The sequence below is a fragment of the Pseudopipra pipra genome, chromosome 2 (assembly GCF_036250125.1).
Source record: "Pseudopipra pipra isolate bDixPip1 chromosome 2, bDixPip1.hap1, whole genome shotgun sequence".
Taxonomy (NCBI): domain Eukaryota; kingdom Metazoa; phylum Chordata; class Aves; order Passeriformes; family Pipridae; genus Pseudopipra; species Pseudopipra pipra.
In genome coordinates this window covers 112,712,380-112,738,237 of record NC_087550.1, presented here as the reverse complement: position 1 = coordinate 112,738,237, position 25,858 = coordinate 112,712,380, and the positions used below count along the sequence as shown (strand labels likewise).

The 25,858-nt window shown below is 42.8% G+C and overlaps 1 protein-coding gene across 2 annotated transcripts; it reads left to right on the top strand.

Moving 5' to 3' along the window:
* The first annotated feature begins 6,463 nt into the window (after nt 1-6,463).
* On the top strand, nt 6,464-25,504 carry NDP (norrin cystine knot growth factor NDP). 2 transcript variants are annotated; one of them, XM_064646919.1, is made up of 4 exons: nt 6,464-6,618; nt 16,904-16,968; nt 17,597-17,997; nt 24,698-25,504. In XM_064646919.1, the coding sequence occupies exons 3-4, from the start codon at nt 17,779-17,781 to the stop codon at nt 24,923-24,925; spliced, it is 447 nt and encodes a 148-aa protein (XP_064502989.1). In that variant the 5' UTR covers nt 6,464-6,618; nt 16,904-16,968; nt 17,597-17,778; the 3' UTR covers nt 24,926-25,504. The 2 variants fall into 2 exon arrangements, with proteins under 2 accessions (XP_064502989.1, XP_064502990.1); XM_064646920.1 differs by lacking the exons at nt 6,464-6,618; nt 16,904-16,968 and adding an exon at nt 6,662-7,673 and having other exon boundaries at nt 17,807-17,997.
* The last annotated feature ends 354 nt before the right edge of the window (nt 25,505-25,858 follow it).

Sequence of the window (25,858 nt, the reverse complement as noted above, 5' to 3'; positions counted from 1 at the left end):
AAATGCAGCTGTGTGTGGGCATGTCCTTGTGGCTCTGCTCCCACCTACTGCTGGGTCTCCAGGAGCTCCTCTGAGTTCGAGGGACTTGCGTGCACAGAACTAGAGACCAGCACGGATTTCAGTGCAATTAGACAGCTGCCCACGGGGAGTGCTAAAAAAGCACTTGCTTCTGGTTCTGTCTAGTAGGTGGGAGATTTGTCTGGGGACATTGGTGAAGCTGGGATATCAGTGAATTGGCCAAAATGACCATATGTCTAAAGATCTCCCTGCAAAGAGGTACTAAAATGCACAGGTTTTGCAGCTGAGGGCACAGTCTGAGCATCTGACCACCGCACTGTAATGACTTTTGTCCTAATAATAACTGAAATGGTTTCCTAAACATTAACTTGAACTTGCTCAAGGGAATGGCCTTCCTTTGCTTATAATAATTTCACATGAAGTACAGCATGCACATTGGAGGGTAACTGGAGTTAATGTCGATTATGAATCACCAGTTTCCTTCTCTAAATGGCATTTCTTCTCAGCAACTTCCCATACGCCAAGCTGCCCTGCAGTTTTAACCCGAATTGGTTAGCTGAGACTGACTCCCATTTAATGCTTCCTTTTAAAACATGAGGTGTTGCACAGGGAGTGGCCTCACAAACCTGTGTCACAGACAAATTATTTGGTTCTAATTTTTCATAGTAAATAGCACAGAAAAATGTCCCCTCCACTTTGCTTATTGCATTTGGACTGCAAGAAAATCATATTGTGTGGGTATTGGCAGGAGACTGCAATAAAATAAGGTTGCCTTTATTACTAGCTGGCTGTACCTTGCCAGGTCATTCTTGCAGCTCCAAGCAAATTTATGGGAAGTTTTTTGTCATTATGGAAATGTTGTTCAAACCACAATCCTAACCCGAGGAAGGAAATGATGCTTTTTTCAATTAGGTGAAGATACTCCTCCTACCTTAGTTAGTGTTTTTTTCTCTCTAGTGCAAACCATCCTAGAAATGAAGCTACAGTTTGATGCTCAGTGACATGCAAGCTCCAAGGAACCCCTTGGGATCTGATCCTTGCTGAGATAAAGTACTTCAAACCACATTTAGAATCATTAACCCACAGTTTGTATTCTGGCAAAACTGCCAGTTGTGCCACTGGACACCCTTTAGGACTTTCTGGCAAACTCTGACCTCTCGAGGACCACTTTCCATGCTGCAGGAAACAGCAGAAATGTTATTGCTTGTGGGTTGGGATGGTGGGGTAGAGAGACCGATGTTGATGCCCAAGATGAACCGTGTGTCACCCACGTGGGGAGGTGCAGATGCAAACACTGGAGAAGCAGGGGAGAAATTACTGCAATTCCACATTGCAAACCTGAGGGGCATGACTGTAACTCCTTCCTACGAGAGACTGGGGTTAACACAGCCTGCTTTTTGTCTTGGTGATCCTGTAGGACACATCCTAACTGTTCTTTGGTAATCAGCTAAGCATTTGACATATCACAAGTTTTCAAAGAGAGACTCTTTCTACCCCTATCAGATGGAAGGCATATGCTGCAAACTGCACACTGCACATCAAGTGTCATTATCCCACACTGTTTGATGCAAAACTTTCCCTGCAGCCTTGGCAAACAAAGTGAGATATTTAACATTGACCCATGTGCAACTACAGTTACCTGGTATGTTACGTATCTACCACATATGCTTATAAGATAATTTGAAACAACCTCAAAGGTGGAATTCATCTGCCCTAACCAAGGCATTCAACAGCTGGATGACTAAATCTGAACCAGTCACTCTTGGCTCCCTTTGTTATCAATAGAGATAAATAGGTACTGTCAAAAGACAGTCCCACCTCGTCCTATCATGAGCAAGTGAACAGCCCTTCAGGCAGTACCTATTCGTGGTTTCCACCAACAATAAGAGGAGCCCAGCTGAGACTGAGATAGCTGCCTTCAGGGAGGGTGGATAAATCTCCCAAGTGTCTCATTCATGTTCCTGAATTTCAGAGAAACACACTAACTGTCCTCTGTCTTTATTAGGTATAAAGTAGTGGCAAAGAGCACCAGAGAGGTGCAGCCAGTCACTCCAAAGGTGATGGGAATGGGGATCATGGTGGCCCCAGTCTGTTCTAGAAGAAATACACTTTACCTGGCAGCAGCCTGAAGGCAGAAAATAGACATCTTTACTCTCTTGTTTATGCTTTTCTCATAGGATTGAATTGCCTTTTTTTCTCTCTGCTCTGATGTTAGTGTCTCCATTTAGTTTTTCAGCCAGAAGCCCAAATTCAGCCAATTTTAACAGCGAGGCTGAGGTCTCAGAGAAAATTAAATTTCTGGACAATTCCTTGGGCATGTAAGAAGCTGCAGTGCTTCTGTAGGAGTATTGCATCTTATTGCTGTCCTGGAGAGGGACACCAAAGAACCCACACTTTGGCAGTCTGAGGAGGCACAGCATGTGCTTGCTATCCAGTGAGGGTGTGCTGCCCCTTGCTCAGCCAGCAATCCTGCAGGGGCTTTTAAAGGAGTTGAAAAATTTGTGGGAGAGTCACATCTTCAAGTCAACCTATAGGCTATTGTGCACAGGCAATATGTCTTTTGGACTTCTGTCACAAAATGAATAGGAAAATAGTTCAATCTTTCACCAATTTTCACAGTCTTTTCCATAGCAGCCTTATTCCCTAGATGAAGGGAGCCTTGCTGTAATAACTGTGTATGTACAAATAACCAAAAAAACATTTCCAGATGCTGTTTCTTAACAACTCACATTCATTGATACATATAAACATTGAAAGAAGTGGCACATTGTGGTTACTGAAGAATATATGTGTTTTGGTATTTAAATATCTTTGTGTAACAAATCTGAATAAAGCAGTATGGGGAGAAAGAAGAGATGAAAAATGTTGAGTGCTTAAACAGACTTTTGTGTCTCCTGGTCCTGCATTGCTGTATGTGGGTGTGTAATTTTATTTATTGGGAATATTATTTGTCTAATATTTTGTTGTCATTATTAAAATGATAGAAAATGCTTCCTCTAAGAATTCTGGGTACCTCTTATCTACATGAAGTATATATTCATTATATAAGTATTATGTTGCTTATTGCTGTAGACTGTCAATACAATACTTTCAGTTCCTCCTACATTCCCAACTATGAAAAGAATACTGATGGCCAATCCTCAAACATAAAACACCCTTCACCAATTCAGTAATGGAACAAAGCATTGTCCTTCCCTGAAAAGCATTCCAATGCATCCTACTCCCTCTAACTGCTTGCAGTAATAGTCTGTGCATGAGTATATATGTACATTTAAAAACTGTCCTTGCATGTGCACTCCTTTCATGATCTTTGCAGGCATAACCAGCACAAATACCAAGTAGTGCATGTTCTGACAGCACATTTGAGTTCTGGACATGGAGGTCTGTTATCCACTGTCTCAGAATGTAAACATTGCCTGGGGAAGACTGCAAAGTGGCAGCTCTGTAAAATCCTTCAGATGAAAACGACATGTTGGTTTTGCTGCACAAGTCTGAATGCATTTCACAACACATGCATGATGGAGACATGAAATCTTGCTCCTTTGAGGAAGCAACACTGAGTTTGGTGATGCCAACAGGGCAAACAATTGGATCCCACTGAACTGCAGGTAGTGGCAGCACAATACCTTTCCGAGGACAAACATGGGTCTTGTAGGCCATACAGTGGTGGAATAAGGAAATCTGCAAATGAGGGTTGCAGGCCTCCAATTTAATTTATGGGGATCGAACCAGGGAGATTGGTAGAACTCCATGCAGAGTCAGATCTCCATCTCTTCAAAATTACAGCATGAGGCCTTGAGGGAGGGATTTGTCTCACATGGTTTTCTCTATTCAAAAAAATTGATATTTAGCTCAACTGAGTCAGCAGAATATTTCTGGTTGTTGACAGAGACAAAATTTGCAATTGATGCCAATCTGAAATGGGCTTATACTGAAAGTAGTTTGGGACAGGAATTCTACATTTGCTGCTGGAAAAGCCTACACTTTGTTTTCAGGCAACTACTTTGAAGTGAGATAAACTCCCTCTGAAGGGAACTCAGATCAGAACTGATAGGAGCAGATACCTTAAATCTTCTGGAAATATTATCTAATATCTGGGGTCATCTCAGATGTCTAATCGTCTTTGAAAACTGAGCTCTGAGCTCCTGTGCTTTCCACTTTTATTTGTTTCTTCAAAATGACTGGTTTTATGGGTGGGATTAAGTCACAGAAGTTGAGAGAGGCTGAAGATTTATGAACAGCTATGAAAAAGTTATGGGCCATAATGTTCTTGAGGTGGGGGGAGGCTACATTCGATGTTTCTACTTTTGTGCCTGTGATCTTGTGTAAGTTCATTCAGAAGGCCACAAATGAGAGCGTCAGTTTATAAGTCACCAGTCTGTGCAGTCAATTAATTGCTGATTAACTTCCACTGGCTGCCTAACAGGGTCTGGAAGTCGAAGATATAAAAATTTAAAGTTGCTTTAAATTTTTTGAAAAATTTTGCTTATTTTCCTGTATTAGGAATTTATATTGTAGCAAAATTCTGAGCACTCAGAAATTCCACTGTTAGAGGTATTATTGATAATTGTTGAGTGTGTAAAGTATGCTTGGCACCCAACAAAAATTAATACAGATATTTTTACCTGTAGATGACACAAATATAAGAAACCTAAGCTGTACCAGTAAAAAAAATCTAAAGCAACATTTTCAGTAAGGTCCATGAGTAGGATATCTACTGTCTCCTGGAGGATTTCATGCAGGAGCTACTTAGCAAGGCCTTGCACATGGCAGGTCCTTAGTGTAAATAACTGGAATGTGTAAATCACTTTCTTGCCTATGGAAAAAGAGAGACAACAGAACAGTACAATGACCTTCATTTTAAAGGAAGGTGTTGGCTAAATTAAAAAAGATTGCTGTGTGTAGTCTGTCTTTTTAAGGGAAGTTTAGTGCCAGATTATCAGTAATGTTTCATCCTGCAGTTACAGCAAGGAAAAGATGCTGGTGACACATATGTTTGGTGAAAGAAACCCAAGACTGACTTAAGAGGCAAAACAATGTAAACACTGAATATGAGGGAAAAAATGTGCAGCAAAACTCACGCCCCAAGAATCTCAGTCCTAAGTGGGTCATTTGCTTATCCCACCAGTCAAACCTGACTCTACAGCAAAGCAAGCCAAAGAAAGTCTCCTTTATTGTTTCCATAATGCTTACTCAACTACAGGCCATCCCCGTTTTGGATTATTCTATTTTTAAGGCATAATTTCCATCTGTTCTTTGATCTTACACCACATAAGACATTTAGCTGATAACGTTATCCATCAAAAAGCAAATTTCCTTTAGAGTTCAAACACAGTCGGCACAGGACCCCGTCCATCTGCTGGCCAGTGCCTCTGAACAGATTCAGCTTGTGAATGGCCAGCTATGTTACCTATCTTTTAATTAACCAGCTTAGGTCTGTGCTTACTGTAAACACTGCAGGATGACTAGCGGCAACTCCACAGGGAAGGGAAATGCCCTCCCCTGTGGAAGCAGAGAAGAGGGTTTGATGCACCCAGAGCTGTGATGTGCTTGTGGTAAATGGGGTTGTCCAGTGGATGGTTTCTGCCTTCAGTCCCTCAGGAAATTATACTTCTTTTTTGCATAAACCACAATATTTTTATAAAAGGTTTGAAAGATTTTTTTTTTTTTTCTAAATTGGAATTCTTCAGAGAAAGGTGTGTAAAGCAGAAAGACAATGTTTTCTTCTGTGAGCAAAATTCTGAGTTTGTTTGAGAGAAACTCCAGAATTTCAGGGCAGGTTGTCTGAAGAAGCGGAATTTTATATAGAAAATGCTTGTCTGCTTACCCAACTGGAGAGCCAGGGAATGTCAGATGATTTAGGTGACCAATTGTAGTGAAACAGTACAGCTTGAATTCAGAATATCTGAGATCAATCACAGTCAAAAAAAAATCTAAGAAAAACTTGTCAGGAAAAAAAAAAGGAGATTAATGAGTAAGCCAGGAAAAAGGTAGATTTTCTATGGATATTTTCCCAGTGCAAACAGTTATCAAATTCTTTAAATCATTACTGTCAGATTCTTCAATTAGCTCTGTTACCTTGCTTCTCAGTGGTTTGCTTTATCCTGCCCACGGTGCATTTGTTCAGGAAGGAATTTGATTCAGGGTTTATATTCCACTGGCTTGCATATACCACAGTGTAAGTATCTCCAGATCCAAAACAATAACAACAATTAAAAAAGTGCCTACATTTCCTTCTATTTCCTGGCTTGCCAATAATAAGTCCCTGCAGAGGGGAGCTTGGCTGGTGGTGTTTTGTGATTTCTCAGATAACAAGAGCTTCACATTTCTGTGGAATTCCCATTTGCCAGTGAGCTGCTGCTGCTGCTGCCCTGATTGATATATGACTGCAATGGCACTTTTCCATTTGACATTCCCTCTCTCTCCCTCTCTCTCCCCCTCTCTCTCTTAAACAACAGTCCTAACTTTTGTGTGTTGCAAATATAAAAGGCAAGCCATGTGACAGAGGGACAGAAGAACAAAAGCATTTGGAAGTAACAGGACCTCTTTTTAGCTCTCTGAAGAGTTCAAGGGGAGGAAGGAGTGGTGCATTTACCAAAGGTAAGCACACAAATTAGAGATTCCTACAGATTTTGAGTATTACATGGACTTAAACTGGGTGCTTACTGTCTTTCTCTGACATACATGTCGTCCTTGTACCATTTTTTTAACTCTAATGTGTCTAAATGGAATCAACACAGCTCTAGTACCTGTTCTCCTTTTCCTTCTACCTTTATCTCCTGTCCTAAGGATGCCTGTAAACAGTCAAATAGGTAGCCCAGGGTGCTTCTGAGCAACTTGGTTAAACATCAATTCTTGTGAGCATGCCGGGCTCCTGCCTGCAGCTCTGTGCTGCTCCTGGCTGTATGTCTTTGGAGTGAATGGACAGGCTGGACTCTGCCCTGAATTCATGGAGAGAGCGCTGGTACCGCCAGCACCCTCTTTGTCACACTGCACCAGGGCTCTATGAGCACAGGCAAGCCAGTTAGTTTAAAGCCGGACTGTTTACTTTTATCACTCCTTACGCATGCTGTGCTCTTGCCAGTCATCTGCTGGAGTGCTTGGAATAATTTGAAACAACAGGCAACATTTATTTCTAGCTTTGTGTGTCACGCTTCGCGGGAGCACTCTTAATTTGCACATTATTATTTACCCAAACTTCTGCGAGGCTTTCCCTATGGGCTGGGCTGGTTGTGCATTAGGACAGATTTAACATACACTCTTGATTGGCTGAAACCTGTGAGGGAAGCCACGGTGTTTGCCTTTGCTGTAATGCCGAGGGGTATATTTAGTAGGTAGCCGACCCCGTCAGCGTGACACGTAATGCGGCGTGGCTGTGCAGCCGGGAGCTGACAGGGAGGATGCTGCAGGACCCCAGACCGCCAGCTGAAGGAGAGAGGGAGGCTCTCCTCCGTTCCCGGCAGATCATTTCCCTGTGTGTCACCGCCAGAGGCACGAGTATAGCTGTTCTCTTTCTTTGGGACAAAAGAAGAGTTTCACTGTTATGAGCCCAGTGACAAAGTGTCAGTGTAGTGGCACTGCGAGGCTCGGGAACGGACACTGCCCCGGGGGATCCTGGCTGAGGAAAAGAGCCCCGTCTCCCTGCTGGGATTCAGGTGAGTGAATTCATCCTATAAGGGTTCAAATGAATGGGTCCAGTGGCAAATAACAGAGTAACAAAGATAAACCATGTGCAGACCAATCTCAGTCCCGGGTTAGATAACTGCTGCAGTGTGTGCTGGGGGGGCAATTTTCCTGTGGCAAATCTGAATTTACAAGATGGTGTATGTGTGGACTGAATCTCGGGGGACTGTCAGGCAGATTTCTTATCCTAACCCTCAAGTTCATTTAAAGGGGTCTCATAACCCCCCCATAACACGTCTTATTTTTTTCTGCTTGAGACAGATGGCATGGCAAGTAACCTTTTAAGGTTTCTGCAGCTCTTGAAAGATGAAAAAGATGTTTCCTATATGATAAATGTTACTTACAGTTTCTAAAGCTTTGCAACTGTCCCAGTGGCTGAGAGGTAGGAACTCAGCATATTGAAAAAGGACAGACAAATAACTATTTAAAACCAGTAGTGGGGACAATTCACTTGAAAGCAAATGATTATTTGAAACCAGCAATGGGGACAAATTAACTTCAAATCAGTTCCTCATTGCAAAGTTACTTTCTAATAGAAGTAACCCAGCTGTCCAGTTTGGTCAATAAACGTGGATATAATAATCACAGTGCTGTTATTTGTCCCTCCTCAAAAGAATATAAGAATATCTACATTTCAGGACCTCTTTTTTTTCCCCCTCTTTCTTTTAAGTTACTAATGATGCTCAATGCTCATTTGTGCGTAGGCTGTGTGATCTTACTCATATCTGTGAGTAGTTATACACATGAATAATTCCCTGGACCTAAATAGAACTATTTGGTGAGTAATTACTTACCAGCTTGAATCGGGGGTTCCCAATGTGACTTATACATACATGGACATGCTCTTGCTGGAATAATGAAATCTTACTTACGAAACTGGTACCATAAAACAATGCTCTAAAGATTTTCCAGTTAAAAGCAAATCTGTGAGGAGTAGATGTTTCAAAGATGCGTTTACAAAGTAAAATGCAATTTGATTTAGGGGCAGGGTATAATCAGGAGCTGCTGCTGCTAAGTTACGAGCTCATTTCTCTACCTGAAGGTGTCCCACGTAGGTTTCCCGGGTTTGTGCAGCACCTGGTTTTGATCAGATGCCTGTATGCTGCTGACTGCCCCTTGCAGAGCAGGATACTTGCTATGGGTAGTCTTGTGTACAGTTTGCAGTAGCAGTGCTCCAGGTAGCTGCTTATGCATGGCTGATTTCCACAAAAGCTACCTGTCCCACTGGAACAATCCCTCACCTGCCGTTGAGGCTCGTGATAGCATCTGTATGTTCCTGCCTGCTTGTGTTGCCAGGATTGCAGTCTCTTTTGCCCAGGTGGGAGCTCACATTGATGCCTGCCTTGACTCATTTGACAGGCAGTCCTCCTGGACTTGGCTTCATTCCCCACTTCCCCTGAGGCTGATTTTGTTCCCTTCCTGGCTTGTCTGCTCTCAGATGCACTAGGAAATGCTCAAGGTTGTTCTTGGACCTTGAAAGGAGGTGACTATCTATGGTGCAAAGCTTCCATGAAGCTACTGAGACATTTGTTTTTGCAACAAATCTAGTGGATTACTTGTTTAACTGCAAATAGAAAAAAAAAATCTCTCCCCACACCCAAATATCACTATTGTAATTACAATTATAAATATTTGATAGTTGTATTATCAGTATTACAAATTCCCCTCTCTCTAATGTCCTCCTGATTATGAGGAGAGTCTTGAGTTTTAAAAAAGTTTTGCTACATGAGGCTGTGCCACAGACCCATGTTATTTGAGCAATCCACCTCTTGAGCGTGGCTGGAAGAGGCCACATCAAAGGAAGACATAGAGACCCCGTGGCAGGCAGCTACAGGGTAACTCGCTGTGGCAAAGGATTTTTCCCTAACCCCATCAACTGAACCTTCAGCATCCTAAGAGTTTATAGCCCTTCCAAAAACTCTTTAAAAGTAAAACCCCTGTGACTGTAACCCTCCCATGCATAACAGCTCCTTTTGCTGAGCCCAGCTCAACTTTTGCCCTCTGTGATATCTTGTTCCACCGGATCATTGTCGGTTGTGTAAACATGTGTTTCTTTTCATCAGTGTTAAGTGTTCTGCCTCTCAGCTCCCCTATCCTTCTCCATGTCCTGGTATCTTGGGATGGGGTGAATACCCATGCCCAGATCACCTTTTTTTCTGCTGCCTGACTTTCCACTTGACAGTCCTTTTGCTGAAACTCAGCTCAGTGTCAGGAGAAAGGTTTAGCTGGGTCAGGTTAGTGTGGGTGTCTGAGCCAAGAGTACTTTGCCTGTATTCTGTACATGTATATGAAGAGATGCTGCAGGCTCCTCTGACTATGATCAGCTGTTATTTCCTTTTTATCTGTGTCAGTGTGGAACATATTAAAATTTCTCAGTAATGGTATGTAAGGAATCCCTCTGATGCCCCACCTCTAACTTAGCAGAACAATAAAAGCAAGGTTGTAGTAAGCCTTTGAGCAGCTGCCTGTCTATATATTCCTTCTTTTTTCACATCATCTAATTCAGACTATTATCCGGGTAGCAGTGGCACTACCACTTCCAGACACCATCAGTCCTTGTCCTGTTTGTTGGAATTCCGTTGTGTGGCTTGGAGATCTTTTCTACCACAGGCAAGAGTAGCCTCTCTTCTGGTGTCAGGGCAGGGGGCTGCTGGTGCCATGGAGACATTGGTCCCAGGAATTCCTCCTCATCGCTATTTTTCAGCTTCCCTTTGATAGTTTTCTTTTTGCATCAGTCATTGTTATGGCTCACACTTGTCACATTTCCGTGCTCATTATTAGTGAGCTGCAGACTGTGTGAGCCCAGCAGCATGGAGGCAGCACAGGTTATGTTGCCCTTTAAGACGCGAGTTGAGGATCTGAGTTAATGCCTCAGCTCTGGTTTGGCAAAGGTTAAGCATACCATGGCAGTGACAATCACATTACTGTCATAGCAGCACGGCTCAAAGGGAGTGGGACCTAGGGGAACACTGCTCCCCTTGTTAGAAGACATAAAATTGTTACCATGAGCCAAATATTTAGGTTCCCTAATTATTAGAAGTATATGGATGGTGGTCTGAATTTTGCCTGTGTATAAAAGAAGAAAGGATTTTGCCCCAAACATCAGAAAAGAGGGAACATCCCCTTCCATCATGTGCTGTCTCCAGAATGCATAGCACTCTGCTGGTCCCAGTGGCAGGGATGTCTTTGCTTAATATTAAAGAATAAGAAACTCATTCCTACTTTTGCATCTATTGATAATTACAGCCTTTGAGTTCTCTGTGAGATATGCAAAAACCAGGGAACAAAACCCACCCACCTGCTTTCAACACACTCCAACAGGTAGAGGACACATGCCTGAATGCCCTAGACCTCTCTCAGCAACTTGTAATTTGGCCAAGAGTCATTTTGCCTCATGTTGGGTCATAAGACTAAAGTAGAGGTAATTACTGAAGCAAATCCTATAGCTAATGCCTGGCTGGGAACATTTGCACTGCAGCCAGCAGCCACCCTTGCTGGTTTGCCTCCTGGGAGGGATGGGCACCCTTACTTAGACACCTCGGCATTGTGCCTGGTGCTTCACCAAGGAGTGATGGCATCCAGAACTCTCTGGATGACCAAGTGGAAAACTGTATTCCTCTCCTGTCCCAGACTCAAGACCATGACTACTCTGATATTCAGCAAGACACAAGAAGAAAGAAAGAACCCAAGGCTGGCATCACCTCACCATTAAATGACTCTACTGGCTCATTAGAGAGATATCCCATGCATGCCCCTAATCAATCTATTTAAAGTTTCCTGGAAGCAGGAAAAGGAAAGAATAAAAATACAAGCACTCTTTTGTCCCCCAGTAGTTATTCTTTGTGAGTGCATTAAATCCTTTTCTCTGTGTTGGCCTGTGCCTGTCTGCTGGCCAGGTGCCAGCTTGCAGTACCCACTAGGGTTTGTTATTTCAACCGCCTAGCAGGAAGGCACGGTTAGCTCCCCCTCTCCCACCTACCTGAAGGGCTGGAAATACTCTTGGAAACTTCAAAAGGAGAGGGAAGCTCAGCCCAGCTCAAGTGCTGTTCAGATGAATTTGTTCCATCTCATGCACCGGGTCCCCATGATGTGAACACTTATGGGGGCCTTACACGAGCTGCCCCGTCAAAGCCCAAGGAACCAGTCCCATGAGTGCCTATCCCATGCATTCTGATGCTCCCACCAATAACTATGTTGTTTCTTATGCTTCAAATGCCATGATTTTCCTATTTTTCTTTTTTCAATTTGCTTACAGTCACAGGTACTCATCTCCCGAAATATTAAAATACTTAAGGAAGCCTCACAGCAGAAAATTATTTGCAGGAGTTTCTCTCATCTACCAGATCAGTGTGTTTGACATTCTGACTGTCCCTTTTATCTTCTTGGGCTTTGCAGGACAATGTCACAAAGTCACAGAGTATTCTGAGTTGGAAGGGACTCATAAAGATCATTGAGTCCAACTCTTAAGTGAATGGCCTCTATGGGGATCAAATCCATGACTTTGGCATTATTAGCACCATGTATTGTCAGCAGTCAGATGGTAGGACAGCACAACCTCAGTAGAACCAGAAGATGGGCTTTCCCTCTGTGGACATCCAGAAGAAGACATTTAAGTCCTTTTTTTTGAGCCTGTTTTCCTTCCTGCTCCCTTTTCCCTTCCCCTGTCCTCTTGCCCACCAGCTGCTGCCAGCTCTGTCCAGGAGTGCATGTTGTTGGTGTTCTCCCCTTGAAGGCACACACCGCCCTGCAACCTGCCGTGTGAGGGATGGATGGAGCTCCTGTACAGTGGGTGAAGATATTCCCCTTGGTGTCAAAGGGGACAAGCTTCAGCACAGCTGGATGTCAGTTGAGCAAACCCTCTTCGGCTTAACAAGGCCTTGGGTGAACATTCACTTATTTAGACCTGTAAGGATCTCACTCAAAATATTTTGTTTGGTATTTGCCCTGCCTCAGCATTGGAAGAAACCTGTTCAAATGCTGCATGTAGAGGCATTTTTCAAACAACTGGAGTTCCCTGTGTTCACCTTCTGCTGCCCAGCTGCCACATGGCCACTCAGTGACTTTGTCAGGTGTTTTGGCAGACAGCTTGCAGAGTGGAGAGAGGATTTCGATAGCATATATGGGAGGCCAGCTCCTTCTCTGCTGTAACAGAAATGGCCACAGTAAAATAACTAGATAAAAAGATTACTGCATTTATTTACTGAGCTAGAAGATACCTTGGAGCTGACAAAGTTGATTCAGCAGAAAGCGGGATCAGACACAGCATCTCATTTTGGGTTGTCTCCTGTGCTGCATAAACTGTTCTCTTAAATGGCTCGGATTGTCACTTGTACCATTTAGTTTCACAGCACACAGTGCTTCCCAGGCAGTTCCCAGGCATTGTGCCGGTGGTTGTGTGGGCTGGAAGCCGAGTGCTGTGGATGCTGAAGGATCTCTGGGAATAGACCAAGCCACCCTTGTCATGGCAGTGGAGAATTTAACCCTGAAGAACAAACCTGGTATAGCATGACTGTAGTTTGCCCAACACAATTGTTCCCTCTCCAGTCCAGACCTTCAACCATGAAGCCCCCAAATCCTCATCTTTCTGGTCTAAACTTTTCCAGATTAGATAAAGCTCTTGAGAAATCTCTTCTGGTCTCATGAAGGACTTTGTGGCTTATTTTTGTCAGAACAGCAGCAGTGAATTGCACATGCACACACACACACACATATACACATATATGGTTAGTGACACTTTTTCAGGGCTGGAGTTTGGAGAAACTGAGTAGTCTTGTAACTCTTCTGTTTACATAACAAATTCAGAATGAGGGAACCACATGGTAGGGTCCAAGTAATTGTGTTTACTAAATATGCACAGCATGCAAGGCCAGGCTTAAGTTATATATACACACCGCTGCTTCAACGGGATTTTGGCAGCCTCCAAAGCACAAAAAGCATTGAGTGACTTGAACTGTACCCCTATGGTCAAGCAGAAGTCTTGAACATAGAAAATGCACAGCAAATGAAGGCCAAGCTGAACGTACATTTATGCCTAAATCAGGGGGCTCAGGAGCAGGGAACAGCCAAGTAGAAGTACACTGTAAAAGAGCTTTTCCACTGCTCTCTTCCTACCTTCCGGGGTAAAAATGGTACAGATTCAATAGACCTTTGGAGAATTGCTCAGCCCTTTATTTTTTCCAAGATACATAGCAAAAAGGGAATTTCTGTTTACGTTCTCACAAAGTGACTGGCTAAATAATTCCAGATGATGGAATTTTCTTCTGTCCTTAAAGCAAAACAAAACCTTAACCTTCACCACTCTCTAAATGATATTAAGACTATGGTAAGAAATCTTTATTTCAGCATTCAGAAAGCAGTTAACAAGAACAGAGAGTTGGAAAAATAACCCTAACTCTGCCCCTATGTCCATGTGCAATACAGGCTTGAATTGTATGTTAATAAGGTCTTTCTTTGGGATGCTTTCTATTTTTCCCTGAAGTTTTTAGGTAACAGCTGTAGCAGTTTTGGGTAACAGCTGTAACAGCTTTTAGTATGTTATGCCTCTATGAATTCCTGCAAACTAGTTATATAGAAAGGGAACTATAAGCCTATTACTAACAAAATGTACTGCCCATATTGGTGAATTCTGAAAAAAATGTGAAGTAGTGATTTTCATCCACTGTTAGGCCAAATATTTTTGGAGACAATTTTCAGCCTGAGAATATGAAGTCACCTTTTAATCTTTTTCTTTACAGAATGCTGTAAAGAGGAAGCATTTTACCTTCCTTTTCGTTAGCTTGGCAGATGGGCTGTCTACCACAGTTTTTACATGAAAAGAAACTGAGGAAAACACAGCTGAAACAGAAGAAAAAAATTTTTCTATGTGAAATTGTGGATCTTAATAAAAAAGTATATTTTCCAAATGAAACAAAATGTCATCAATTATGATGATTAACGATTACAGGTGTACTTTCTTCTGGTTTTGGACAGAAAAGTAGGCTGGAAACCTCATATGTCAATCCTGATATCATGTGCTGTCTAGGATTTTGTAATTTCAGCTTTTCAAAAGGAAAACTTTTAACTTTAAAAAAAAAAGAAACTAAGTTCAGGTAAAATGCCATTGCACAATATCAGCTGGATATGGAAAATGTCACACCAACATATCTCATCATGGTGATGTACCCGTGTGAAAGTGTTTATACTTTTTTTACAGAATCAAAAATCTACACTCTAACTTCTGTATTTTTAAAATATCACTCTAGGAATTTTTCTTCCATATATATTATGCTGGCTTATGTACTTGAGAAATGTATGTGCATATTTCCCATAGGCATGTCAGGAGATACACCTACACACTCGTTTTGCCAGTATGTCTATCCACAACTGTACACAGCTTTTTCACAGAAGGTAGATCACATTTACATCTGTTTTCTCTCTCTCTTTTTTTTTTTAAATAAATATGTGATAACAGTAGGTTTTTTTCCTCTTTCAAACTATTGTTGCCAAAGCCTGCTACATTTCTTTGCTAGAGAAGTATCAGGGTAATTTTAAAAGACTGTGAAAGTGTTAATACTTTTTGTTCTGTGCTTATCCTGAAGAAGGTACAGCCATCTTCCTTTTCTCACACTTTTCCCTGTGTCTTTACAGCTTTCTCACAATGTTTTCATGAGGCAAACTCTGTGTCATCCAATTATTTCCTGAAGAAAACTAGAGTGATAAGCCTTTGAAAACTGAGCCAGGACTTCAGATTTCTCTCACTGTATTAAATCATACTGATCAAAAACATGGAAAGATATAGAAGCACAAAATTAACAGTGGGACAGAGAGAATTGGAAATGAGGATCCCTGGATGTAATAACACATGAGATGAGAGCGTCTAATATCAAGTAAATTTATTTGGACAGAGAGGGAATTACTGGGTGTGTAATACTGATTAACTATGTTGGAGAGAGACCCTGCCAAGCAGCATGTTTTGGTCAGCCTCTTTATAAAAAAGAATAGGAATGTAGGTAAAAGGTTAAACACAGAGGAAAAAAAAAATTGCATCACTCCTCCTGTTAGATAATCCTTGGGCATCATCTGCATGAACTAGAGTAGAACAGCTCACTTCTGGGAGGGATTCTGTCCCAGCTCCCATGACCGAGAGATTTCTGCCTTACCCTGTAAAAATGTTTGGGGGGATATTTATTGACATGAATGGGACTGTGCATAAATGCATCTGAGATCCTAAGTGTTTTGTGTTGTTTGTTTAAGTTCTTTATAGCAGAAAGACATAGCATTTTTTTTTAATGTCACATTTGCTGAGGAAAATACACTGGGTCATATGTCAGACTCGGGGGAAAAAAATATACTATCATTTAAATCTATAGTCCCATAATTTTTCCTTTCCTACTTAAGCACATGGATAACAGTTTGAAACAACAACAACAAAAGTGTCCAATACACAGAGCATCTTTGTCTCTCTAATACACAGAGCATCCCTAGTAACATTTATTCCCAGCATGATGCTTCGTATGTCACGTCAGCGCCATCCCAACTTGGATGAACTCTGGAAGCGTTTGTCACTGCTATGCACTCCTCTCACAGAAGTGTTTGAGCAAGCTATAAAGCAATACAAATCATCAAGCACTCTGGTGGGGAGGCCCCGTCGATTCGGGACGTTTGGGAGATGAGTATCAGTCGGTTTAGAGGATTGCCAACAAACAGTTTTGAAAGAGGCTTGTATAAAGCAATAAAGGCACACATCAGATCTTTAAATACTCAAGGGGTTCTGTGGGAGCATTTCTTCAGGAGCAGGGAACTGTTTTATCTTAAGTTTCTTCAGAAAGTCCTTGCACTTTTAAACTGTGCTTGTGAGTATGTTTTGACTGTCCTTCCTCGGGCTGTATTTAGATGGGTAATTCACAACTTTTTCAAGCTGTAGCTCTTTGTAGTAAAAGTGAAATTAAATCACCCAGTCGAGACTAAGGGCTTTGGGAAAAGGATCAAGGGGCTGTGAAGAAGCAGCTGAGGGAGATGCCCTCCTTCCCCTGCTGGCACAAAGCTCTGGGCAGCATTTCAGGGGCTGTCCTGCACTTATTTCCTGGGGAATCTCCTGGTCTCCAACATGCACCAAAAATCCAGATACCTAGTAGATAGCCACAGGACTTCACCTAAATATATTTTTTCCAATTGATAGCTGGGATATACCTAGATATTGTGGAATAATACATGTATTTTTCAGATGCTGCGTTTTAATTAATGTGGAAGAGATTGACACTGAACAAGTGCTGCCTGACACGTAAGCAGGTAAAGCACATCCACCCATGTGCACGTGAGTTTGGAACTTGGGAGGGCAGGACAGCCAGCAACCAAGTTCTTCCTGCAGTGCAGGTCCATGCTCAGCAAGTTTCCTGGGGGACACTTTGGTTATGCCTGGGCTTGGACCTTCAGCATCCCTTCATCCTGGGTGTGTCCCTTGTCCCTGCAGCACAGAAGCTGCAGGATAGTGACAGACAGCCCCTAGAGCCACAACTCAACCTGCCTCCAGCCTTTCCATGTGCTACCTAGGCCATGAATTCCCATCTGTAATGCAGGAGGCAGCCTAGCTTTGCCCCTCTTCGACACTTTTAGTGGTTACACAGTCCTTTCAGTCTGCAGAAATCTGTGATGTGTTACTATTCACCAGTTCTGAGGGGAACACATCAGGGACATCACCAAGTGAAAAAGATTGGCATTGCATTACTTGTGATGTTAAAAGTCAAAAGGTTCTCCCCAGTGAAAGGATAGAGCAATGCTAAAACTAACAAGGCCTTGACATCTCCTTCCTAATGCCATATTCTCTACCTACTGTGGGAACAATGATCACTCAGAGCGTATATTTTGGGTAGCAAAGGTCCTGTGTGCCTTAATATTATTTATGTCTATTTTCCTCCAGCGGTCTTTTTGGTCAGGGTTGTGATTTATGTTGCTTTTATCCCAGCTGGGCAGAGAGATCCTTTGATGGATTACAATCTCGGCAAACTCCAACGCGAGAAGAAGAATGACAGCTAAGACACTTAAACCAGACTTTTCACCATCCTGGAAAGGAACTGGCTTCCAGGATTTGGAGGTTTTTTAATGCTCTACCTCCCTCTGCTGTTACCAGCGAGAAGTTCCTCGACAATGGGAAATCATGTACTCGCGGCTTCGATTTCCATGCTCTCGCTCCTGGCGATGATGGGAGACACGGACAGTAAAACAGACAGTTCCTTCATGATCGACTCCGACCCCAGCCGCTGTATGAGGCACCACTACGTCGACTCCATCACCCACCCCCTCTACAAGTGTAGCTCCAAGGTAAGGCCTTCCCTCACCTCCTTGCAGCAGCTGCATCAGAGGGGTTGTTAAAATGAACCATTCTGGGTCGTTTTCTCTGCATAAATTCCTATCCACCAAAATCTAGGTTTCAGAGACTTAGGGATGCGGACACATCTTGTGTGCACATGAGAACTGGGACTCTCTTTTCGCCTTTTCAAAAGGAGGAACACGCCACACATGCAGTAAATGCTAAGATTCAAAGGGGTCTATGGACGAATGCTAAGGATTCATTTGGGGTCTCAGCTGAGGGTGCCAAGGAGACAGGCTAGTTTGGAAGTTTAGATCACCCCAATCACCCCCTCCTTCAAATGAGTCTTTAATCTGGAGCGTGTAAATTTGTAACTTCAGAGGTGAAGCACTGAGACAAAGAACCAAGCTGTAAAATGGTAGCTAACAAAGATTGTGAAGAACATTGCTTATTTCCTCCCTGCCCCCCACTTAACTTCAAGGCCTTTATTTTCGTGCAGAATGACACTTGGGTGTTTACTGTAGGGCTTAGGAGCAGACAGAAATACAAAATTGCCTTTCATTTGGGATTTCAAGCCTGAAAAGTTTTGTGTCAAAACGGTTTACAAGCCTGCACATGTAGCCTACAGCCATTTATTTCATTGGATGGAGAAGAAGAATGGGGGGAAACAATGGGAAAATCCTTGCTAGTCCCTTTCGTCCTGTCCTAATTTGTTCCATCTGGGTTAATACAGTCTGTACATTCAGGGAATAACTGCCAGAGCCAATGCTTCTGCCAGGCCTGTGTTGGGCAAGAGAGTGATGAGAGGCAGATATGTGACAGGGTTTAGGACAAGAGGGGTGCCTGCCATGTTGCCTGATGGAAAACTCCAGCAGCAGGGATCCTGGGAGCATTAACAAGGAGAAAGGATGCAAGCAGTTGAGATGGATGCAGTGCTGGCTGCAGACACCCCCAGATGCTTTGTGTGCAGAACAAGGCACGTTGCTTCCCATGGTTGGTGCTGGGGTGAGGCAACAGCATAGGTAGCAGCAGATCATAAAACTTAAAATGAAGCACAGAGAGAAGTGTCAACAGAAAATACGACCTGCTCAGTGCTCTGTGCCCCCCCTGTGCACCAGGACAGCTGCTGCCCTGACCATGCTCTTTCAGCCAGGCTTTTCCCGTGCCTGCTCACCAGAGAGGCCTCAAAACTGGGCAGAGGGAAAAGCCCTGCTCTGGGCTGCCTTGCAGTGATCTCTCAGCAGTGCCATCTGCCTCACTTTGCCTGATTCACAGCAGTAGGAACCCATAGATTTTTGCTCTGCTGCTTCCAAATCCAAACAGTAAAATCATGCACTACTTGTGATTCAGGAGAAGTCTTTTAATTTGCTTTTAGCTCAGACTAGATCTTCTTACCATTTGGGAAACATCCAGCTTTAACACACAGGACTGCAGAGGGCATCTGTTTGTGCAATATTGATGCTATTGCAGTTGGCTCCAACAAGAGGCAAAGCTGATAAGTGTAGGTATGTGGGTGGGTTTTACTTAATGGTATATGGGTGCTCCAAGTCCTCCCTTCTCTGAGCACTTCAGATCACCAGCTAGACCTGAGGATCCTCAGCTATCCTGGTGGTTTTGTCCAGGAGGGCAATGCTCCACCCAGCTGCCTTCACCCTCCACTCCTTCTCTGCCAGAGTCCAAAGGCTTTTGCTCCTCATCTGGTTTTCCTGGTGGAGGCTTTTAGGATAGTTGTGTTAGGTGGGGTCTGCTCCCTAGTCCATGAGTTCAGGAGCTTTGATCTGTTCAGGACTCTGTCAATGTGCTGCCTGGTGGCTGGGATGTGCCACTGGGTCACTGAGTGCCCACCTTCTCTGCTCCAGCATTGCCACCACCACACTCTGGGTGTTTCTTAAAACTCTGTCTGCCACAGATGACAGATAGAGGGTTAGATGGAAATGAGAATACAGAATGCGTTGTAATGAAAACCATATTATTTCAAAACTGAGCTTTGAGAAAAAGAGCTGTTGACATAAACATTTGCAATTCTGGCTGAAAAAGTTGGTGATTTTTTTAAATCAAGCCTTTAATGGAAATTATGTTTGAAAATATTATCACATCTTTTGGCTTCCCAAATTCCACAATGGTTTCAAGAACATTTTTTTAACAATACTGCAAGTTGTGTGGACTTTCTCATGAAATAGAAAATGAAAACAGTTTCCATAAAAAGTGAAATAATTTTGACATTTCCTAGAAGACTCTATTAGATTAAGCTCTTTTTTTTTAAGGTCTCAGGGATCTGAATCATCCTGGTAGACATACGACTTCTGTTCTGGATCTAGCATATAAACACAGATGAATATTAGACTTGTTAATGAAAACTAGATGCAATGTCTGTTCACATATATATATATAGAGAGAGAGAGTGATAAAATATAAACAAGTAAAAAAATGGAAGGTTCTGTGGGAGTAGCTGTGGGAATTGTGGTACTTCTTGTTTTCACCAAGTTTCCATTGTGAGCTTGGGCTGACAATGTCAAGCAGAGACTTTGCCCTTTTTAGGGGTGATATACTATTTTCACTGAGACATCCTTTTTTACTTCTTATGTTTTCCCTCTCAGTGCAGCATAGAATTACAGAAGACAAAAATTACCTCAGAAATTGCAAGATATATTATATTTGCTGTCCATCCTGATTAAAAAGGATTATGTCCACTGTGCTTCTCTGTGGAGGCTGCCAATAGTATCCACATGGGAAGTGGTTTTGTTAAACATCCAGCCAATATAATTTAATCATTAAAATCCCTTTTGCTTGTGGCCTCAGGCAGGTGATGAAATCAGTTTCCCAAAGCCTTCAGAAACATGGTCCGTTACAGTATAAAAGAGACACAAAAGAGGGATGGAAGAAGGCCATTTGTTCCTGAAAAACAGTGTTTTCCTTTGACTTCAAGGAAATGTTTGTATCAGTTCGTGAGGTATTGTCTTTCCTGACCGTATTGGATTCTGCCTGACCTCTGTCACAGAGATCCACTGGTCTTCATCCATGTGCTGGATTGCCTCTCTGCTGCAACCAGAGCCTCCTAAATTACAGTTTTGGCTGTCACAAGTGCTTTGTCCAGATGTGCCAGAAGTGTGCTACCACTGACAGCCCTGCACTAAAGAATCCAGCCCAGAGAGACACAGACTAGATGAAGAGAGATTTAGCAGATGTTTGAAGACTCATGAGGTAGCTCAGGAGATTTTCAGTAATGCCTGCTTGCAGCCAGGCCATGGATACCGCGTGAAAATCTGTTCTCATGTGCCTCAGCCCATCTGCTGTTGCTGAAGAGTGAAGAAAAGAGGACCACAAACATCATTAATAACAAACCAGTTCACAGCTTCTGGATTTCCAGAATACAGCTCAAATGATCAGAATCAAATATTACCTCAGTTTGCCCTCTTTTGTACCTATGAGATTGTTGACTTTAAGTAAGAAAACCTATTCTTCCATGGCTGCTCATAGATCCATGTGGTCCCCTTGTTGTAGGACTCTCTTCTTCTGGATCCAGCATCACAAGGTGACACACAAAAGCTCACATGTGCAGGGGATGAGGGGAGCCAAGAGGCACATGTATCAGATTATAAAATACAAATACCCACATGTTTTTACTATATATATACCCTCTGTATTACTGTGCTATGCCACTACAGCATTACTAATTATTTAGGTGATAATCTCTATTGCACTGTAGTACACCATGCAATAAGCAGCTGGTGCAATTGATTAAATGGCAAAGCAAAGCTTTTAAAGTACATGCTATTTCCAGCTCATTTGCACACCTGCCAGAATCCACTGGTGCTGTTCTGGATTTATGAGGAGGAGAAGGTTAAATTTTGCTGAGGACTTCAGGTTAGCCCAGAGGGTTAGAAAGCTATAAAAATGGGAATTTTGGATTTTTTTAATCCTGCGCTTGATACCCTGGGTGCTGTGCCATTTGTAAGAGTTTACATTGTCATCCAGAAACAGGGCATAAACCCAACTCTGTAATGTTACATTATATGAATACTGACCATCACCTTACAAAAAACTAAACAGCCAGCAAAATTTGAGATTAAAATTAGAGCCTCCGCAGACTAAGACAAGTTTTTAAAGACAAGGCTTGCTAAGCAATTATAAATGCAGTGGCACATTGAATAAATATTGGCTGGGTTTGCATTAGGAAAGCAGCTGTTTATGAGAAATGTATTGAGACACAGATATGGACACATCAGATAATTCTACCCTATAATTACACTGCTACAAATTTCTGTAGCCCTTCATTCTGTTTCTTGGGGATTTGTTTTTTTCCCCCTGGCATTTCTGAAAATACCTGCAGATACAGGAGCAGATGTGTGCCATGAAAAGCCCTCAAGGCAGCAGTACCAGAAGAGGCTGGCTGTTCCAGCTCCAGAAGCATTGGCCATTAGAAGTGACCTTGGCCACCTTTGGGCTGAAATCATAGAATCATAGGAATGGTTGGTTGGAAGGGACTCTGGAGTTCCTCTGAACCTCTGAAAAAGCAACTTCTGGCTGCTGCACATCCCCCTTTGCCACTCCTGAGCAGAGTTCTGCTCTGTTGCCTTTGCAACCTTCGAGCATTTCTCAGTTGCCCTTGGATTGCTCTTCACCCTCCTCTTCAGCCAAATCTTTGGGAATAGCCTGTGACAGAGGTCTGGTGAACTGATCAAAGCAGGGGACCTAACAAGAGCTGTCAAGATGCTAGAAAGGAAACCAACTGGTTTAAATGTCCTAATCTGCTGCCTTTCCTTTGCTAGGCAGGTATCTAATGAAATACCCTCAGCAGCTGTCTGCCTGGGAAGTGAGTTTTGTTTACCAAGGGGAAGTAAATGGATTTTTATCTGACATTAATGGGGTGCTAGCACTTTAAGGATTGTCTGTTCCCCTGTTCTCTATACTCTAAAGACATTGGTGTTAAGGAGCTTGACATAGCTAAAGCTTGGGTGTGACTCAACATTTCACTGAAATTTCCTTCCCACAATATTACTAGTAACAGCTGCAGTTAATTTGTCTATGAATATGCAGTATCACAGGAAGGAGATCATAAATTTATGCTATAAATCATAAAGGATGGCAAAATTGTCACAGAGCAACAAGAACCCATCTCTTAATTTAACCAAGAAACAAGATGGTACCAACCACAGATCATCAGCTCATGAAGACATATGCCTTGTGATTTCTCTGTGTTGACTACAACTGTAGTTGTTAATATATCAATACATTTCTAAGCAAACCATTTAGCATGCAAGTTCCCTTGGAAGAGTAATTTTTAAGCACTGTACAATGGATGATCAGAGCCTTTCCCATGGACACAGACAGAGCTGACATTTCCTGCTTGGTATCAGGAAAATTCTCTTTCTCTTTCTATCCTCTCTTTCCTTATGACTCTGACTAAAGAGAAAATCTAACACTTGACATACCTGCTTGCATGACTTGGAGATTTGCAGTCAGTTGAACATGTGTAGTGAAAGAGGCCCAAAAGGGTTTAAGGCTGTAAAATATTTGCTGTCACATCTGTAGTCATCATTTCAGATATTCTGGAAAAAAACATGAGATATGTGCAGCGTGGTTAAAAGGTAATGTTCTTCCTTAATTATAGGAAAGACAACTGTTTCACTGCCTACTTTGGATGATATAATAAGCTGATTTTGATGTTTATGTTGGTTAAGCAGAATTAGCTGATATGGACTTAATATTTCTGTCCCCATGAAAGTGTAAGGGTTTGTTCAAGCTTGTACAACACTTATCCATTATCAGGGTGGTAACAGCTGTTTCTAACACATAACTTCCTGAGCTTCAGAGGATCCTCTCCAAGATTTATATAGTGCTTAGTGCTCTATCCATCTCCTCTGCTCAACAAGGGGTTGTTGGGGAGTAGGTGACTGCACATGGACTTTCCTTCCTTAGTGCCTCCTGTTGTGCAAGTTCCCTTGTCTCACATTATGGTCACAGCTCAGATGGTGAACTCAGAAGGAGAAGAAACATGGGGCCTGCACTGCTTTTGGAAAATCTCACTAAAGAATCCTCATGTTTAGCAACAAGTTCATCTTTTTTTTACATTTGCACTGCCTTAATGCCATGCAATGCATTTTATACAGATACAACTGATGCAATTATATAAGTGTATATGCACAGGTACAATTGCAAATACATATTCAAGGTGATCTTTGTAAAGGAGGGAGCTACAAACTTCTTTAAAGCAATAAACTAAGTATCTTCTTTATATTTCTATTTTATGTGTTTATACATCTAAGAATTTGAGACATTTTCCATTAGTATACAAGCTCAAAACGCTGGAAAACCGAAGTATCAGTCTGGCTGATGATTTAAGAGCTTGGCTGACCCAAATCTGGGGTCAGCAAGTCACAGTTGCAGCCACAGCGTCTGAAAAGTGAGGCTGGCTGTGATCATTTGGAGCCCTGAGGTCACTCCAGGTCCTGTTGTCCTCATTGGTGTCAGTGCCAGGGACTCCAGGAGGAGTCCTTGCTTTTCCTCCTGCCCATGTTATCTCCTCTGCTCTCTCAGACACAGCTCAGACCCAAAGCACTGCGTGGGGCTGGGGTGCCCTCACCGGGGTGGTGGGATGCTGTGACAAGAAACCAGCCAGGCTGGAAGAAGGTAGCCATCTGCTGGTGTTCCCTGGGCTCTAGCAGCCGAGAGGGGGCACGTTTCCTAACCCGTGTCTCTTTTCCTTTGCAGATGGTGCTGCTGGCTCGCTGCGAGGGGCGCTGCAGCCAGACATCGCGCTCGGAGCCGCTGGTCTCTTTTAGTGCGGTGCTGAAGCAACCCTTCCGCTCCACCTGCCACTGCTGCCGCCCCCAGACCTCCAAGCTGAAGGCCATGAGGCTGCGGTGCTCGGGGGGCATGCGGCTCACGGCCACCTACCGCTACATCCTCTCCTGCCACTGCGAGGAGTGCAACTCCTAGGGGCGGGGTGCCACAGCAGGGAGGGGACTGGCGTGCTGCCGATGGGAAAGGCTCCCAAGAAATAATCCAGAGTCAAGCCGATGCTCCCAGCACACGATTGCAGCAAGGACAGGACTAACCAGGCTGGAATGAATCTGAGAGCTGAAGTGTAAAATACCCTGGGGTGCTGGATGGTGGATGCTGGTACCACGGTGTACAAAGGAGAAAGGGCAAGGACTTGTTTTTGAGAAGCCTTTCTTTTTTTCTGAAAGGATATTTTTGAGAAATTCTTCTTTTTCAGGCTCAGATCTGACTACAGAGCTTTTACTGCTGGCTATGGGCAGCAGGGGAACAGAGAGGGAGGTCAGCTGGATGACAGCACTGAGCTCTGGAAGCTGATATGTTCAGACAGAGGATGGGCATCAGTTCCCACATACAACCTCTTAACCTATCAATTTATTCTCAGTTTCCTACTTATACTGGCCTTCAAAACAAACTGTGCTGTTGGCAAGGGTCATGTGTTACTGATCTAGCAGCCAAGTGCTGGATGACTTTAACTGTGGTTTAGCAGAAATTATAAATAAACCATTGAAAAGTGAACTGGATCTGAAATGCCATGCTGGGAATATCCAGCCCTAGCCAGCTGAAATGATTATTTGCACCGTATGTCATCAGAGTTCAGTGTTTGAGTGACTCTTGAGAAGTGAAAGGTCATGAGATTCACTATTACCCTCTAAAAGCCTAGAAAGGTGGCACATCACATCTGTCACAAAGGCCATTATTCAACCTCTAAAAACTAATCAAATATTAAAATACCACATACTAAATGGAAACATTTCTTAACTTAACTTAGACATATTTATGTACAGAACCAGAGCCACCAAAATGATGACTAAACCTAGGACTTATTTTCATCTGTAGCTCTTAGGCCATTGAGCAAATACTATTTTGCCT